The sequence below is a fragment of the Salmo salar genome, chromosome ssa01 (assembly GCF_905237065.1).
Source record: "Salmo salar chromosome ssa01, Ssal_v3.1, whole genome shotgun sequence".
NCBI classification, from domain to species: domain Eukaryota; kingdom Metazoa; phylum Chordata; class Actinopteri; order Salmoniformes; family Salmonidae; genus Salmo; species Salmo salar.
In genome coordinates this window covers 43,183,023-43,201,681 of record NC_059442.1, presented here as the reverse complement: position 1 = coordinate 43,201,681, position 18,659 = coordinate 43,183,023, and the positions used below count along the sequence as shown (strand labels likewise).

Sequence of the window (18,659 nt, the reverse complement as noted above, 5' to 3'; positions counted from 1 at the left end):
GGTGACCACATATTCACAGCCATGACATCTCCAAGACATGACTACTACCGCTGCCTCATGTCTCCTACTAACCCTAACCCTGTTTCCTACTAACCCTGTTTCCTACTAACCCTAACCCTGTTTCCTACTAACCCTAACCCTGTCTCCTACTAACCCTGTCTCCTACTAACCCTGTCTCCTACTAACCCTGTCTCCTACTAACCCTAACCCTGTTTCCTACTAACCCTGTCTCCTACTAACCCTAACCCTGTTTCCTACTAACCCTAACCCTGTCTCCTACTAACCCTGTCTCCTACTGGCCCTAACCCTGTCTCCTACTAACCCTAACCCTGTCTCTTACTAACCCTAACCCTGTCTCCTACTAACCCTAACCCTGTCTCCTACTAACCCTAACCCTGTCTCTTACTAACCCTAACCCTGTCTCCTACTAACCCTAACCCTGTCTCCTACTAACCCTAACCCTGTCTCCTACTGGCCCTAACCCTGTCTCCTACTGGCCCTAACCCTGTCTCCTACCCACCCTGTCTCCTACTGGCCCTAACCCTGTCTCCTACTAACCCTAACCCTGTCTCCTACTAACCCTAACCCTGTCTCCTACTGGCCCTAACCCTGTCTCCTACTAACACTAACCCTGTCTCCCTACTAACCCTAACCCTGTCTCCTAATAACCCTAACCCTGTCTCCTACTAACCCTAACCCTGTCTCCTACTGGCCCTAACCCTGTCTCCTACTAACCCTAACCCTGTCTCCTACTAACCCTGTCTCCTACTAACCCTAACCCTGTCTCCTACTAACCCTAACCCTGTCTCCCACTAACCCTAACCCTGTCTCCTACTAACCCTGTCTCCCACTAACCCTGTCTCCAACTAACCCTAACCCTGTCTCCTACTAACCCTGTCTCCTACTAACCCTGTCTCCTACTAACCCTAACCCTGTCTCCTACTAACCCTAACCCTGTCTCCCACTAACCCAACCCTGTCTCCTACTAACCCTGTCTCCTACTAACCCTGTCTCCTACTAACCCTAACCCTGTCTCCTACTAACCCTAACCCTGTCTCCTACTGGCCCTAACCCTGTCTCCTACTAACCCTGTCTCCTACTAACCCTAACCCTGTTTCCTACTAACCCTAACCCTGTCTCCTACTAACCCTAACCCTGTCTCATACTGGCCCTAACCCTGTCTCCTACGAACCCTGTCTCATACTGGCCCTAACCCTGCCTCCTACTAACGCTGCCTCCTACTGGCCCTAACCCTGTCTCCTACTAACCCTGTCTCCTACTAACCCTGTCTCCTACTGGCCCTAACCCTGTCTCTTACTAATCCTGTTTCCTACTGGCCCTAACCCTGTCTCCTACTAACCCTGTCTTCTACTGGCACTAACCCTGTCTCTTACTAACCCTGTCTCCTACTGGCCCTGTCTCCTACTGGCCCTAACCCTGTCTCCCATTGGCCCTAACCCTGTCTCCTACTAACCCTGTCTCCTACTAACCCTAACCCTGTCTCCTACTAACCCTAACCCTGTCTCCTACTAACCCTGTCTCCTACTAACCTTAACCCTGTCTCCTACTAACCCTGTCTCCTACTAACCCTGTCTCCTACTGGCCCTAACCCTGTCTCCTACTAACCCTAACCCTGTCTCCTACTAACCCTAACCCTGTCTCCTACTAAGCCTAACCCTGTCTCCTACTAACCCTAACCCTGTCTCCCACTAACCCTAACCCTGTCTCCTACTAACCCTAACCCTGTCTCCTACTAACCCTGTCTCCTACTAACCCTGTCTCCAACTAACCCTAACCCTGTCTCCTACTAACCCTGTCTCCTACTAACCCTAACCCTGTCTCCCACTAACCCTGTCTCCAACTAACCCTAACCCTGTCTCCTACTAACCCTGTCTCCTACTAACCCTGTCTCCTACTAACCCTAACCCTGTCTCCTACTAACCCTAACCCTGTCTCCTACTAACCCTAACCCTGTCTCTTACTAACCCTAACCCTGTCTCCTACTAACCCTAACCCTGTCTCCTACTAACCCTAACCCTGTCTCCTACTGGCCCTAACCCTGTCTCCTACCCACCCTGTCTCCTACTGGCCCTAACCCTGTCTCCTACTAACCCTAACCCTGTCTCCTACTAACCCTAACCCTGTCTCCTACTGGCCCTAACCCTGTCTCCTACTAACACTAACCCTGTCTCCTACTAACCCTAACCCTGTCTCCTAATAACCCTAACCCTGTCTCCTACTAACCCTAACCCTGTCTCCTACTGGCCCTAACCCTGTCTCCTACTAACCCTAACCCTGTCTCCTACTAACCCTGTCTCCTACTAACCCTAACCCTGTCTCCTACTAACCCTAACCCTGTCTCCCACTAACCCTAACCCTGTCTCCTACTAACCCTGTCTCCCACTAACCCTGTCTCCAACTAACCCTAACCCTGTCTCCTACTAACCCTGTCTCCTACTAACCCTGTCTCCTACTAACCCTAACCCTGTCTCCTACTAACCCTAACCCTGTCTCCCACTAACCCAACCCTGTCTCATACTAACCCTGTCTCCTACTAACCCTGTCTCCTACTAACCCTAACCCTGTCTCCTACTAACCCTGTCTCCTACTAACCCTAACCCTGTCTCCTACTGGCCCTAACCCTGTCTCCTACTAACCTTGTTTCCTACTAACCCTAACCCTGTCTCCTACTAACCCTAACCCTGTTTCCTACTAACCCTAACCCTGTCTCCTACTAACCCTAACCCTGTCTCCTACTGGCCCTAACCCTGTCTCCTACGAACCCTGTCTCATACTGGCCCTAACCCTGCCTCCTACTAACGCTGCCTCCTACTGGCCCTAACCCTGTCTCCTACTAACCCTGTCTCCTACTAACCCTGTCTCCTACTAACCCTGTCTCCTACTGGCCCTAACCCTGTCTCTTACTAATCCTGTTTCCTACTGGCCCTAACCCTGTCTCCTACTAACCCTGTCTTCTACTGGCACTAACCCTGTCTCTTACTAACCCTGTCTCCTACTGGCCCTGTCTCCTACTGGCCCTAACCCTGTCTCCTATTGGCCCTAACCCTGTCTCCTACTAACCCTGTCTCCTACTAACCCTAACCCTGTCTCCTACTAACCCTAACCCTGTCTCCTACTAACCCTGTCTCCTACTAACCTTAACCCTGTCTCCTACTAACCCTGTCTCCTACTAACCCTGTCTCCTACTGGCCCTAACCCTGTCTCCTACTAACCCTAACCCTGTCTCCTACTAACCCTAACCCTGTCTCCTACTAAGCCTAACCCTGTCTCCTACTAACCCTAACCCTGTCTCCCACTAACCCTAACCCTGTCTCCTACTAACCCTGTCTCCCACTAACCCTGTCTCCAACTAACCCTAACCCTGTCTCCTACTAACCCTGTCTCCTACTAACCCTAACCCTGTCTCCCACTAACCCTGTCTCCAACTAACCCTAACCCTGTCTCCTACTAACCCTGTCTCCTACTAACCCTGTCTCCTACTAACCCTAACCCTGTCTCCTACTAACCCTAACCCTGTCTCCCACTAACCCAACCCTGTCTCCTACTAACCCTGTCTCCTACTAACCCTGTCTCCTACTAACCCTGTCTCCTACTAACCCTGTCTCCTACTAACCCTAACCCTGTCTCCTACTAACCCTAACCCTGTCTCCTACTAACCCTGTCTCCTACTAACCCTAACCCTGTCTCCTACTAACCCTTTCTCCTACTAACCCTAACCCTGTCTCCTACTGGCCCTAACCCTGTCTCCTATTAACCTTGTTTCCTACTAACCCTAACCCTGTCTCCTACTAACCCTAACCCTGTTTCCTACTAACCCTAACCCTGTCTCCTACTAACCCTAACCCTGTCTCCTACTAACCCTGTCTCCTACTAACCCTGTGTCCTACTAACCCTGTCTCCTACTAACCCTGTCTCCCACTGCCCCTAACCCTGTCTCCTACTAACCCTAACCCTGTCTCCTACTGGCACTGTCTCCTACTGCCCCTAACCCTGTCTCCTACTAACCCTGTCTCCTACTGGCCCTAACCCTGTCTCCTACTAACCCTAACCCTGTCTCCTACTAACCCTGTCTCCTACTAACCCTGTCTCCTACTGGCCCTAACCATGTCTCCTACTAACCCTGTCTCCCACTAACCCTGTCTCCTACTGGCCCTAACCCTGTCTCCTACTAACCCTGTCTCCCACTAACCCTGTCTCCTACTGGCCCTAACCCTGTCTCCCACTAACCCTGTCTCCCACTAACCCTAACCCTGTCTCCCACTAACCCTAACCCTGTCTCCCACTAACCCTAACCCTGTCTCCTACTGGCACTGTCTCCTACTGCCCCTAACCCTGTCTCCTACTAACCCTGTCTCCTACTGGCCCTAACCCTGTCTCCTACTAACCCTGTCTCCTACTAACCCTAACCCTGTCTCCTACTAACCCTGTCTCCCACTAACCCTAACCCTGTCTCCCACTAACCCTAACCCTGTCTCCTACTAACCCTGTCTCCCACTAACCCTGTCTCCCACTAACCCTGTCTCCTACTGGCCCTAACCCTGTCTCCCACTAACCCTGTCTCCCACTAACCCTAACCCTGTCTCCTACTAACCCTAACCCTGTCTCCCACTAACCCTGTCTCCTACTGGCCCTAACCCTGTCTCCCACTAACCCTGTCTCCCACTAACCCTAACCCTGTCTCCTACTAACCCAACCCTGTCTCCTACTGGCCCTAACCCTGTCTCTTACTAACCCTGTTTCCTACTAAGCCTTTCTCCTACTAACCCTAACCCTGTCTCCCACTAACCCTGTCTCCTACTGGCCCTAACCCTGTCTCCCACTAACCCTGTCTCCTACTAACCCTAACCCTGTCTCCCACTAACCCTGTCTCCTACTGGCCCTAACCCTGTCTCCTACTGGCCCTAACCCTGTCTCCTACTAACCCTGTCTCCTACTAACCCTAACCCTGTCTCCTACTAACCCTGTCTCCTACTAACCCTGTCTCCTACTAACCCTGTCTCCTACTAACCCTGTCTCCTACTAACCCTAACCCTGTCTCCTACTAACCCTAACCCTGTCTCCTACTAACCCTGTCTCCTACTGGCCCTAACCCTGTCTCCTACTAACCCTGTCTCCTACTAACCCTGTCTCCTACTAACCCTAACCCTGTCTACTACTAACCCTGTCTCCTACTGGCCCTAACCCTGTCTCCTACTAACCCTGTCTCCTACTGGCCCTAACCCTGTCTCTTACTAACCCTGTTTCCTACTAACCCTGTCTCCTACTAACCCTAACCCTGTCTCCTACTAACCCTGTCTCCTACTAACCCTGTCTCCTACTAACCCTAACCCTGTCTCCTACTAACCCTAACCCTGCCTCCTACTAACCCTAACCCTGTCTCCTACTAACCCTGTCTCCTACTAACCCTGTCTCCTACTAACCCTGTCTCCTACTAACCCTGTCTCCTACTAACCCTAACCCTGTCTCCTACTAACCCTGTCTCCTACTAACCCTAACCCTGTCTCCTACTAACCCTAACCCTGTCTCCTACTAACCCTGTCTCCTACTGGCACTAAACCTGTCTCCTACTAACCCTGTCTCCTACTAACCCTGTCTCCTACTAACCCTAACCCTGTCTACTACTAACCCTGTCTCCTACTGGCCCTAACCCTGTCTCCTACTAACCCTGTCTCCTACTGGCCCTAACCCTGTCTCTTACTAACCCTGTTTCCTACTAACCCTGTCTCCTACTAACCCTAACCCTGTCTCCTACTAACCCTGTCTCCTACTAACCCTGTCTCCTACTAACCCTGTCTCCTACTAACCCTAACCCTGTCTCCTACTAACCCTAACCCTGTCTCCTACTAACCCTGTCTCCTACTGGCCCTAACCCTGTCTCCTACTAACCCTGTCTCCTACTAACCCTGTCTCCTACTAACCCTAACCCTGTCTACTACTAACCCTGTCTCCTACTGGCCCTAACCCTGTCTCCTACTAACCCTGTCTCCTACTGGCCCTAACCCTGTCTCCTACTGGCCCTAACCCTGTCTCCTACTAACCCTGTCTCCTACTAACCCTGTCTCCTACTGGCCCTAACCCTGTCTCCTACTAACCCTGTCTCCTACTCACCCTAACCCTGTCTCCTACTAACCCTGTCTCCTACTAACCCTAACCCTGTCTCCTACTAACCCTAACCCTGTCTCCTACTGGCCCTAACCCTGTCTCCTACTAACCCTGTCTCCTACTAACCCTAACCCTGTCTCCTACTAACCCTGTCTCCTACTAACCCTGTCTCCTACTAACCCTGTCTCCTACTAACCCTGTCTCCTACTAACCCTAACCCTGTCTCCTACTAACCCTAACCCTGTCTCCTACTAACCCTAACCCTGTCTCCTACTAACCCTGTCTCCTACTAACCCTGTCTCCTACTAACCCTGTCTCCTACTAACCCTAACCCTGTCTCCTACTAACCCTAACCCTGTCTCCTACTAACCCTGTCTCCTACTGGCCCTAACCCTGTCTCCTACTAACCCTGTCTCCTACTAACCCTGTCTCCTACTAACCCTAACCCTGTCTACTACTAACCCTGTCTCCTACTGGCCCTAACCCTGTCTCCTACTAACCCTGTCTCCTACTGGCCCTAACCCTGTCTCCTACTGGCCCTAACCCTGTCTCCTACTAACCCTGTCTCCTACTAACCCTGTCTCCTACTAACCCTGTCTCCTACTAACCCTGTCTCCTACTGGCCCTAACCCTGTCTCCTACTAACCCTGTCTCCTACTCACCCTAACCCTGTCTCCTACTAACCCTGTCTCCTACTAACCCTAACCCTGTCTCCTACTAACCCTAACCCTGTCTCCTACTGGCCCTAACCCTGTCTCCTACTAACCCTGTCTCCTACTAACCCTAACCCTGTCTCCTACTAACCCTGTCTCCTACTAACCCTGTCTCCTACTAACCCTGTCTCCTACTGGCCCTAACCCTGTCTCCTACTAACCCTAACCCTGTCTCCTACTGGCCCTGTCTCCTACTAACCCTGTCTCCTACTAACCCTGTCTCCTACTAACCCTGTCTCCTACTAACCCTGTCTCCCACTAACCCTAACCCTGTCTCCTACTAACCCTAACCCTGTCTCCTACTAACCCTGTCTCCTACTAACCCTAACCCTGTCTCCTACTAACCCTAACCCTGTCTCCTACTAACCCTGTCTCCTACTAACCCTGTCTCCTACTAACCCTGTCTCCTACTGGCCCTAACCCTGTCTCCTACTAACCCTAACCCTGTCTCCTACTGGCCCTGTCTCCTACTAACCCTGTCTCCTACTAACCCTGTCTCCTACTAACCCTGTCTCCTACTGGGACTTCTTCTCTTTACTTCTCACACAGATAAACATCACTGGTTTGCATCCCCACTGAGATGCTACCTCAGTCCATGGCTGGGATCCAGATGTCTACTCATATACTGTGAGTGTGTGTGTGTGTATATGTGTATATATACTGTATGTGTATGTGAATGTGTGTGTGTGTGAGTTCAGATAAACACGACTCCTGTGGTTCTTCACCGGCAAGCTCAACAAGATCATCATTTCCCTTCGAAATTAAACGTATTTTGGATGAACATCTTTTCGAGACGCATTCATTCCTCGTGGTTACAGGGTTGAAACAGAAACCACTCAGAAGGTTAACAGTTTAGGCATTCATTCTGAGTGGTTAAGTTTCAGGCTATGGTTTGGGGAAGGCTTAAAAAAATAATAATTAAAAACAAAGCTCTGTTTCCAGCTACTATCATCAGGTGTTCTTACGGCTTGCTGGATAATTGTGAACTGTGCTGGTGCAGTGGCCTAAACGGGCAACCATTTTTTTAAACGTTTTTTTGTGAGTGCTGAGGAAGGCATATATCGACGTTGTGGGGACCTTTTCAAACGTCCGAAATCGAAGTCTACTTCTAGTGATCAGGCTGGTGAAGCTACCTCTCTCTCTCCCTGGGACCCAGATGTCTTCTCCTCATGTACTGTGACCCCTCAGCCCCTGGATCCCACTGTGCTGATCAGACTTCTGGGCAGGAAGAACGGCATAAAACTAGCTGATGAGAGACCCAAAGATGGGTGATAGAAGGGTCAACTAGTAGTAGTAGAGGAATAGGACAATAAAGAGCTTTAGTGGGTGTCCATGAATATAACTTTTAGAATCAATGTCAACAGGAAGAGCAGAAAAATATCTGAGCTCAAAACTCCCATGATGATAATGATGATGATGATGATTCGCCTACCATGCTGAACAGTTGACATTTCCATTCTAATCATTTAGCAGACGCTCTTATCCAGAGCGACTTGCATTTAAGTCGCACTTAAGATAGCTACGTGAGACAACCACCTAGCTATGTTAACCACATATCACAGTCATAGTCAGTACTGAACTTCTTGAAAATAAGTGGAAGGTACAGGTTGAGCTAGGGGAGATCAAAGCAAGGAAAGAAGTGCCGAGCACAAGCCAGGATCTCTAGAGATAGCACAGTACATACTAACCCAGCTCAAAGGACAGGAAAGTAAGCACCACTTTGAAGTGAGGGAATGCTGCATGGTTTTGGAGACTTCTCTGACAGTGGGGGTGACTTGGCTGTAACACACGCACGCCCGCACACGCTTTCCAGACAGAAGACAACTTTCCTAAGTGTTTCCTTGGTCCTTGGCAAAACCCGAGCCTCTATATTCCTGCTGGTGACAATCCCTTCTCCTCTCCTCCTCGCTCCCCTGCCTCCCAAGGCCCAGCACTGTGTGTGAGTGTGAGTGAGTGAGAGAGAGAGAGGAGAAATGTGAAGAAGGTTCCAGATGCCACCAGGCGTCCCCGAGACGCGGAAACAAACGAGTTTTCATCAAGTCCTGTACTGCCACTCTAAAACGGCTCTTTTCAGACGCAGTTGTAGTACTTAAACAATTCAATCTTTGTAACATAATGCGCTGAGGTGTTTGTGACACTGACACCTCCTAGGTAGTGGTCCTGTTCAACACCCGGTCATAATGTGTAGTGGCAGGAGCAGCAACAGGGAAGTGAGTAGAGCCAGAGGGAGATCCATGGGAGAGACAGGACTGGCCTACAGTGCTGCAGCAAGGAGAGGATAGGATGAGGATAACAGTAGCTATCCATCCACTTAACTTCCTTAAATATAGGCCTTCTGGATGGTACTTCATAGGCAAGACAGTCAATCCTACTATGACGCAAGTAAGAGATGCAACCGCGATTCTCTTGAAATAACAGGTCTGATATATGGTCAGATCACGCCAGACAAGAGTGGATATCGTCCACAGATGGAGGAAGAGGCAGGTGTTATGTAGTGGGCTTACTGGGCGGTCAGTTAGGTAAGGAGGGGAAGTGTGGCAGAGGCAGGGATGAGTCGCGGTACAGGGGCATTGAACATGAGGAGAGAGGAAGTACATTTCTCAAAACACACACACAAACGCACAAAGGATAAGATACTGTAAGGAGAAACGCCTTCTCCCTACTCTATATGATCCGTAATTGACTCCACAATGTGAGCGAAGTAGGCTAGAGACTGAGTTTTACACACCGTCAGAGGGGACTCTCTTGAGGAGTCTTTCAGGGTATAGAGGTTTAGGAGGAGACTTGACTGCTGCTGACCTGCATGTTCCTTTACAAGGACGGATCAGCTATCAGCCCCTCAGAGCTTTGTGGCCTGTTGTTTGAGCACTGTGTCAGGGATTCCTCCAGGAGGGCAGCAGGGTTCACACAGCAGTCGGGGGTGAGAGGGGGAGGAGAGGAGAGAATAAGCCCCCAGGCTGTGTCTATATATACGTGCGGGCACACACACACGTTACTTACAGGACGTCATCTGTCAAAGGCCCTCGTCAAAGATTGTGATCCACTAGCCTTCAAGCAGAGACATACTTTCATCCATGCTGGGATCAAATGGAGGCTGAGTTGTCATGGATACTGTCGTGAGGCAAGGGGTAACCCCAGGTTTTTCTAATCAGGGACCAGAGTTGTGTCTCTGCTGGACTGTGTGTGTGTGTGTGTGTGTGTGTGTGTGTGTGTGTGTGTGTGTGTGTGTGTGTGTGTGTGTGTGTGTGTGTGTGTGTGTGTGTGTGTGTGTGTGTGTGTGTGTGTGTGTGTGTGTGTGAGTGAGAGTGAGAGAGACTGACTCATGGTGAGTGAAGCGTAACTATCCAGACTCCTAAGAAAGATATACTTAGAGGGTTTTTACTTTGGTTTTTACAGATAAAACTGTTAGCGGGAGGAGCTGAAAACTGTCAGTCAAAACCCAGAGGGAGGAGCCAATCCATACTTATGTCACAGGGAGAGAGATATATGTTTTATTGAATGTTTATTTAACTAGGCAAGTCAGTTAACAACACATTCTTATTTACAATGACGGCCTAGGAACAGTGGCTTAACTGCCTTGTTCAGGGGAAGAACGAATGATGTTTAACTTGTCAGCTCGGGGATTTAGTCTAGCAATCTTTTGGTTACTGGCCCAATGCTCTAACCACTAGACTAACTGCCACTCCTGTATATAAGGACAGGGAGAGGGGTATATAAGGACATGGTCTAGATTAGATACACTTTATTCTTCCCGAGAGGGAACTTCTTTTATTGGAAGTGTTGGGATGTTGGCTACATAGTAGGGAAGTGTGTGGATTAGAGAGAGGGGCTATTGAGTATCATGGGTATGATAATGAGGAAGTGAGGGGTGTGTTTAGAAAAAGGAGAGTGTGTCGTGAGACCTACAGTACCAGTCAAAAGTTTGGACACACATACTCATTGAAATGTTTTTCTTTATCTTTACTATTTTCTACATTGTAGAATAATAGTGAAGACATCAAAACTATAAAATAACGCATATGGAATCATGTAGTAACCAAAAAAGTGCTAAACAAATCAAAATATATTTTATATTTCAGATTCTTCAGTGTAAGCCTTTGCCTTGATGACAGCTTCATGAGGTAGTCACGTGGAATGTATTTTAATTAACAGGTGTGTCTTGTTAAAGGTTCATTTGTGGAATTTCTTTCCTTAATGTGTTTGAGTCAATCAGTTGTGTTGTGACAAGGTAGGGGTGGTATACAGAAGATAACCCTATTTGGTAAAAGACCAAGTCCATATTATAGCAATAACAGCTTAAATAAGCAAAGAGAAACAACAGTCCATTACTTTAAGACATGAAGGTCAGTCAATCCAAAAAATGTCAAGAAACTTTGAAAGTTTCTTCAAGTGCAGTCGCAAAAACCATCAAGCGCTATGATGAAACTGGCTCTCATGAGGACCACCACAGGAAAGGAAGACCCAGAGTTACCTCTGCTGCAGAGGATAAGTTCATTAGAGTTACCAGCCTCAGAAATTGCAGCCCAAGTAAATGCTCCACAGAGTTCAAGTAACAGACACATCTCAACATCAACTGTTCAGAGGGGACTGCGTGAATCAGGCCTTCAAGGTCGAATTGCTGCAAAGAAACCACTACTAAAGGACACCAATAATAAGAAGAGACTTGCTTGGCCCAAGAAACACGAGTAATGGACATTAGACCGGTGGAAATCTGTCTTTCGGTCTGATGAGTCCAAATTTGAGATTTTTGGTTCCAACTGCCGTGTCTTTGTGAGACACAGAGTAGGTGAATGGATGATGTGTGGTTCCCACCGGGAAGCATGGAGGAGGAGGTGTGATGGTATGGGGGTCCTTTGATGGTGACACTGTCTGTGATTTATTTAGAATTCAAGTTACATTTAACCAGCATGGCTACCACAGCATTCTGCAGCGATATGCCATCACATCTGGTTTGCGCTTAGTGGGACTATCATTTGTTTTCAAGAGGACAATGACCCAACACACCTCCAGGCTGTGTAAAGGCTATTTGTCCAAGAAGGAGAGTGATGCAGTGCTGCATCAGGTGACCTGGCCTCCACAATCATCCAACCTCAACCCAATTAAGATGGTTTGGGATGAGTTGGACTGCAGAGCGAAGGAAAAGCAGCCAACAAGTGCTCAGCATATGTGGGAACTCAATCAAGACTGTTGGAAAAGCATTCCAGGTGAAGCTGGTTGAGAGAATGCCAAGATGGGGAAACCTGTCATCAAGGCAAAGGGTGGCTACTTGGAAGAATCTAAAATCGAAAAAATATTTAGATTTGTTTAACACTTTTTTTGGTTACTACATGATTCCATATGTGTTATTTTATAGTTTTGATGTCTTCACTATTATTCTACAATGTAGAAAATAGTAAAAATAAAGAAAAACCCTTGAATGAGTAGGTGTCCAAACTTTTTTGACCGGTACTGTATATGCAGAGGGCGGGGCCTATAGTGCAACAGGATCCTAACATGAAGGGTGCTGTCGGCTCTTTAGTCCTCTCTCTAATGTGTTTGTGTGAGTGTGTACATTCGTGCGTGTCTCTCTCCCTCTGTGTGTATGTGTTTAGTCTTCTCTAATGAGGGAGTAGCGGCCCAGGGTCCTAGCGGCCTGCCTGATCAGAGTCAGATGGCCCAGCCCCGGAGCACACCGCCCCCCACCGCCCCCCGCCCAGAGCGCCGCCCGACACCCTTTGTTACCTCCAAGTGAGCTGAGACCAGCCCATGAACCATGTAACTAGGTGCTTTCCCAGGTTAATGGGGGGCTGTAACGGCACAACCACGCAGCCCCACTGTCTCTGTGGAGTATGCACATACACACGAACACGCCGACAACAGCCACATTCCTCGTCCTACGGATACTGACTTCTGGAGGAGTGGCGGGAGGGTTAGGGACAGGGGTTGCACTATCTGTGCAACTGCAACACTCACTCAGATGTGAGATACATAGATGGTAATTACTGGAAGTGAGTAATATTAGGGCCAGAGCTAGAGAGAGCTGAGAGAGAAAGAGAGAGCTGAGAGAAAGAGCTGAAAGAGTGAGAGAAAGAGCTGAGAGAGATGAAAGAGATGTGAGAGAAAGAGCTAACAGCTGAGAAAGAGCGGAGAGAGCTGAGCGAGAAGGAGAGAGAGCGAGAGAGACAGACAGAGAGAGAAAGAAAGGGTGATGTAAGATAGATGTGGTTGTTACTAGAGGTAAGTAACTGGGGTCTGATCTGACGTGTGTGTGTGTGTGTGTGTGTGTGTGTGTGTGTGTGTGTGTGTGTGTGTGTGTGTGTGTGTGTGTGTGTAACTGGGGTCAGACCTAGGGCTGGCCAGTAAAAACCCCAGGGAGTCCAACCAAAACAACACAGGACACAGGACACAGGCAGCAGCATCTGCTAACAGCCAGCCTGGAGTTCCACAACACATTGCTCTCATCTCTTACCTTTCTTTATCGAAGGGAAAATAAATACATGATTCTGACTGAGTGATCACTACTTCATTTCTGTCCTGAAAAGCTCATTGCTCGAATCTTGTTGAATGGGAAAGGCTTGTCTACGGGAGACAGGAAGGCCTATTATTTGAGTCACTGTGTATGTTAAAGATATATGGTCATATACCAGACACTTAGTATTTGTGTCATCATAAGACTGTGCATTATTCAATCCTAAATTCTAAAATGGTCATTAATCAAATATCTGACATATAGGGAAAAGGGTTCCACATGGGACGCAAACTAGTCTCAACTTTGCTACTGCTCAAGATTCAACCCCCCCGCTCTACTTCATTCTCCCTCTGCTTTCAAACTAGATGGGAGTGGGCCCTCATTTTGGGAAAATGAGTAAACATGAATTCTCAGGTACACTACATATTTTGTCAGGTTTCCCGCTTCAGAAGAGAAAGTCCATTAAAAATCCCTTTGATTTTTCATGTTTGGCGGCTCGGTGGAAAAAACTTAATTTACTCCAGTCGCCTGAAGTCCAATTTGGGCCAGTGGACATTAAAGACAGGAGCAGGAGCTAACCAGCCAGGCCCTAATAAGAGCCATGCCTGGCTGAGAGAGAGAGAGAGAGAGAGAGAGAGAGAGAGAGAGAGAGAGAGCTGAGAGAGAGAGAGCTGAGAGAGCGAGAAAATAGAGAGAGCTGAGAGAGAGAGAGAGAAAATAAAGAGAGCTGAGAGAGAGAGAGAGAGAGAGAGAGAAAATAAAGAGAGCTGAGAGAGAGAGAGAGAGAGAGAAAATAAAGAGAGCTGAGAGAGAGAGAGAGAAAATAAAGAGAGCTGAGAGAGAGAGAAAATAAAGAGAGCTGAGAGAGCGAGAGAGACAGAGAGAGACAGACACAGAGAGAGAGAGAGAGAGAGAGAGACAGAGAAAGAGACCGACGCAGTGGAGGTGTGTGTGTCTGAAGGCCTCATCAGCTACCAGTCAGCCTGGCCAGCTCCAAGCCTCCCGCCTGCTAATAGAGTTCAGCTCCTGCTTCTCGGTCCCAATTAGCTAGCTAGCTAGTGTGTGTACATTCTGCTGTGTGCATAATCTAATGTGTAGATGTTCTGAATGAGTGTGTGAAACAGAGAGCGAAAGAGAGAAACAGAGAGTGCGAGTGTGTAAGCATGTGTGTGTGGGTGTGTGTGTGGGTGTGTGTGTGTGTGTGTGTGTGTGTGTGTGTGTGTGTGTGTGTGTGTGTGGGGGGGGGTGTGTAACTTGTCCTTCAGCAGCCAGAAACCTCCTGAAGTTTAAAGAGGCAGATTCAATAAACTTTCCATATTTCTGGCCTTGGCTCTGAGTTCCAGTTCCAAAATAGAAATACTTTTGTCTGTTTATTCCATCTATTAAAGAAGACTGCATTCAGAGACCTCTGGAATAAGGACATCGAGTGGGACATCAAGTGCAATGTCCTGAAGACAAAAAGGGAAATCCCTTTGAAAACAAGACAAACACATAGATGGATACATGGATCCCCAAAGAGCTCCGGATTGATGGGGCAGGCAGAGAGAGAGAGAGAGAGAGACACACACACACACACACACACACACACACACACACACACACACACACACACACACCCCCATTTGATGGGCCAGGCAGAGGCACGGGGACACACAGGCGCAAAACAGATCAATAACATCTCAATAAAGCTGTCGTTTTTTACTGGTGCTTTTACCACTCTTTAAAGAAGGGCATTACAAAGAAAATAGCTTGTGCACTTTTAACCCTGACCCCTGTGTGTGAGGACAGACAGGCTGTGGTCAGCCCTTACCTGTAATAAACCCTCTATACCTTCCAACCAGGGCTGTAAATCACACAACAGGCCCCGGGAGTATCAGATATCTACTAATACAACACTGCCCGGCCGGTCTCCGTGCGTCTGTGAGGTGTTTGTGTGTCTGAGTGTATTCCTCCAACAACCTTCTCCTTTTATCCCTCCTGCATTTCCACTCCTCCTCGCTCTTCCCTTCTGGTCGTGGCCTCCATTCCACCTTCCCTTTTTAAAAGGCAAGCCTTCGAAAGTTTATTTACCAAGAAACTACTGCTGTAAATGACAGAGAAGCAGCAGAATTTATAGAGGGCGGGTGGAGGGGAGGGTTTTGGAGGGCGGCAGCAGAGGGAAGGGTGGAGGGGAAGGCGGTGGGGTGTGGAGGGGAGGAGAGAAAAGGGCAGAGGGAAGGGTGGAGGGGTAGGGCAGGGGGGTGTTGAGGGGAGGAGAGAAAAGGGCAGAGGGAAGGGTGGAGGGGTAGGGCAGGGGGGTGTTGAGGCCTTGCCAGCGGTCTTGCTGGGCCTGTGAAAGACTATAAAGCTTTAGTAGCAGCCCACGACCTGTTTATGGATGGATGGCTGAGTGGCTGTGGTGTGAGGGTCCTGATCACCCTCCTACCTCTCTACCCTCACAGCACGGCCACCGTTACATGAGAGGGAGGGGGGGGGCAGGAAAGAAAGAGAGAACGAGAGACAGAGGGAGAGAAAGAACGAGAGACAGAGGGAGAGAAAGAACGAGAGACAGAGGGAGAGAAAGGGGGGAGAAAGAGAGAGAGAGAAGGGAGAAAAGAGAGAGGGAGGGAGAAATAAAGAGAGAGGATGAAAACATAAAGAACAATAACCCCAAAACTCTGCACTGAGATTTATTTTCTCTGTTTGGTTCTTTTTCCAGCAGCAACCCAGAGGCCATGAAAAAAAGGATGGGATCAAATTAAATAATGAGGTAAAAAATGTAAGCGATTTGCAAAACATAAAAACGTATTACTTAAACATTGTGGGGTGGAATGGGTAAATGATCCATTTCATTTTCCACAAAATGGTTTAAGGCTTTGGCAGGGGATGCTGCCCACCACTGGGAGAATACAGTGCTGGCCAGATCCAGTCCCACTGAGCTAAGCAGCGGGGAAAAAGCCCCGGGGAGAGAAACACTCCAGAATATAGGCCCAACCCACTGGGCACAGATGTCAGTTCAACGTCATGGTTGAGAAGTCAACTAACGTGAATTCAACAAAAAAAAAACGTCACACCGTCATCAAATCAAATCAAATTGTATTTGTCACATACACATGGTTAGCAGATCTTAATGCGAGCGTAGCGAAATGCTTGTGCTTCTAGTTCCGACAGTGCTGTAATATCTAACAAGTAATCTATCAATTCACCAGCAACTACCTAATACACACAAATCTAAAGGAATGAATAAGAATATGTACATATACATATATGGATGAGCGATGGCCGTGCGGCATAGGCAAGATGCAGTAGATGGTATAGAGTACAGCATATACATATGAGATGAGTAATGTAGGGTATGTAAACATTATATAAAGTGATATTGCATAAAGTGACTAGTGATCCATTTATTAAAGTGGCCAGTGACTGGGTCTCAATGTAGGCAGCAGCCTCTCTGAGTTAGTAATTGCTGTTTAGCAGTCTGATGGCCTTGAGATAGAAGCTGTTTTTCAGTCTCTCGGTTCCAGCTTTGATACACCTGTACTGACCTCGCCTTCTGGATGATAGCGGGGTGAACAGGCAGTGGCTTGTGTGGTTGATGTCCTTGATGATCTTGTTGGCCTTCCTGTGACATCGGGAGGTGTAGGTGTCCTGGAGGGCAGGTAGTTTGCCCCTGGTTATGCTTTGTGCAGACCGCACCACCCTCTGGAGAGCCTTGCGGTTGAGGGCGGTGCAGTTGCCGTACCAGACGGTGATACAGCCCAACAGGATGCTCTCGATTTTGCATCTGTAAAGGTTTGTCAGGGTTTTGGGTGACAAGCCAAATTTCTTCAGCCTCCTGAGGTTGAAGAGGCGCTGTTGAGCCTTCTTCACCATGCTGTCTGTGTGGGTGGACCATTTCTGTTTGTCCGTGATGTGTACGTTCAGGAACTTAAAACTTTCAACCTTCTCCACTGCTGTCCCTTCGATGTGGATAGGAGGGTGCTCCCTCTGCTGTTTCCTGAAGTCCACGATCATCTCCTTTGTTTTGTTGACGTTGAGTGAGAGGTTGTTTTCCTGACACCACACTCCCAGAGCCCTCACCTCCTCCCTGTAGGCTGTCTCATCGTTGTTGGTAATCAAGCCTACTACTGTTGTGTCATCTGCAAAATGTATGATTGAGTTGGAGGCATGCATGGCCACGCAGTCGTGGGTGAACAGGGTGTACAGGAGGGTCTGAGCAGGCACCCTTGTGGAGCCCCAGTGTTGAGGATCAGCGGAGTGGAGATGTTGTTTCCTACCTTTGCGACCTGGGGGCGGCCCGTCAAAAAGTCCAGGACCCAGTTGCACAGGGCGGGGTTCAGACCCAGGGCCTCCAGCTTGATGATGAGCTTGGAGGGTACTATGGTGTTGAATGCTGAGCTGTAGTCAATGAACAACATTCTTACATAGCTATTCTTTTGTCCAGATGGGATAGGGCAGTGTGCAGTGTGATGGCGATTGCATCGTCTGTGGATCTATTGGGGCGGTAAGCAAATTGAAGTGGGTCTAGGGTAACAGGTAAAGTTGAGGTGATATGATCCTTGACTAGTCTCTCAAAGCACTTCATGATGACAGAAGTGAGTGCTACGGGGCGATAGTCATTTAGTTATCTTTGCTTTCTTGGTTACAGGATCAATGGTAGCCATCTTGAAGTATGTGGGGACAACAGACTGGGATAGGGAGCGATTAAATATATCCGTAAATACACCAGCCAGCTGGTCTGCGCATGCTCTGAGAACACGGCTAGGGATGCCGTCTGGGCCAGCAGCCTTGCGAGGGTTAACACGTTTAAATGTTTTACTCACGTCAGCCACGGAGAAGGAGAGAGGGGAGACGCAGTCTTTGTTAGCGAGCTGCGACAGTGGCACTGTATTATCCTCAATGCGGGCAAAGAAGGTGTTTAGTTTGTCTGGAAGCGTGACGTCGGTGTCGTGACTGGTTTTCTTTTTGTAGTGATTTCCTGTAGACCCTACCACATAAGTCTCGTGTCTGAGCCATTGAATTACGACTCCACCTTGTCCCTGTACTGGGATTTTGCTTGTTTGATTGCCTTGCGGAGGGAATAACTACACTGTTTGTATTCAGCCATATTTGGATTTAGGTTAAAAGTGTGTGTGTGTGTGTGTGTGTGTTTTATAGGGCGACGTACCTGGTCTTCACCACATCTAGAGGGTGCATCAACAGAATCTCCACCAGACCTGGAGAGAGACGAAAGTAGGACTCATCACAATATTGCTCTTCAACCTGACAGCCATTTGTTTGGCAAACGGAGGGCTTCTTTGCTGGCAAACATTGTAAAAAGTAAGAGATGTAGAGATGCAACGATGAACCAAACTTCAAATGGCAATCGATTTCTGTCACATTTTTCACTTCATCAT

General features: G+C 48.5%; 1 protein-coding gene across 3 annotated transcripts in view; it reads right to left on the bottom strand.

Moving 5' to 3' along the window:
- Positions 1-18,659, bottom strand: part of slc25a21 (solute carrier family 25 member 21) — a 195,200-nt gene that overhangs the window by 52,543 nt on the left and 123,998 nt on the right. For all 3 annotated transcript variants that reach the window (XM_045717979.1, XM_014197922.2, XM_045717980.1), the window contains exon 3: positions 18,431-18,479. In XM_045717979.1, the coding sequence (XP_045573935.1) occupies positions 18,431-18,479 (49 nt within the window). The remainder of the gene's footprint in view (positions 1-18,430; positions 18,480-18,659) is intronic.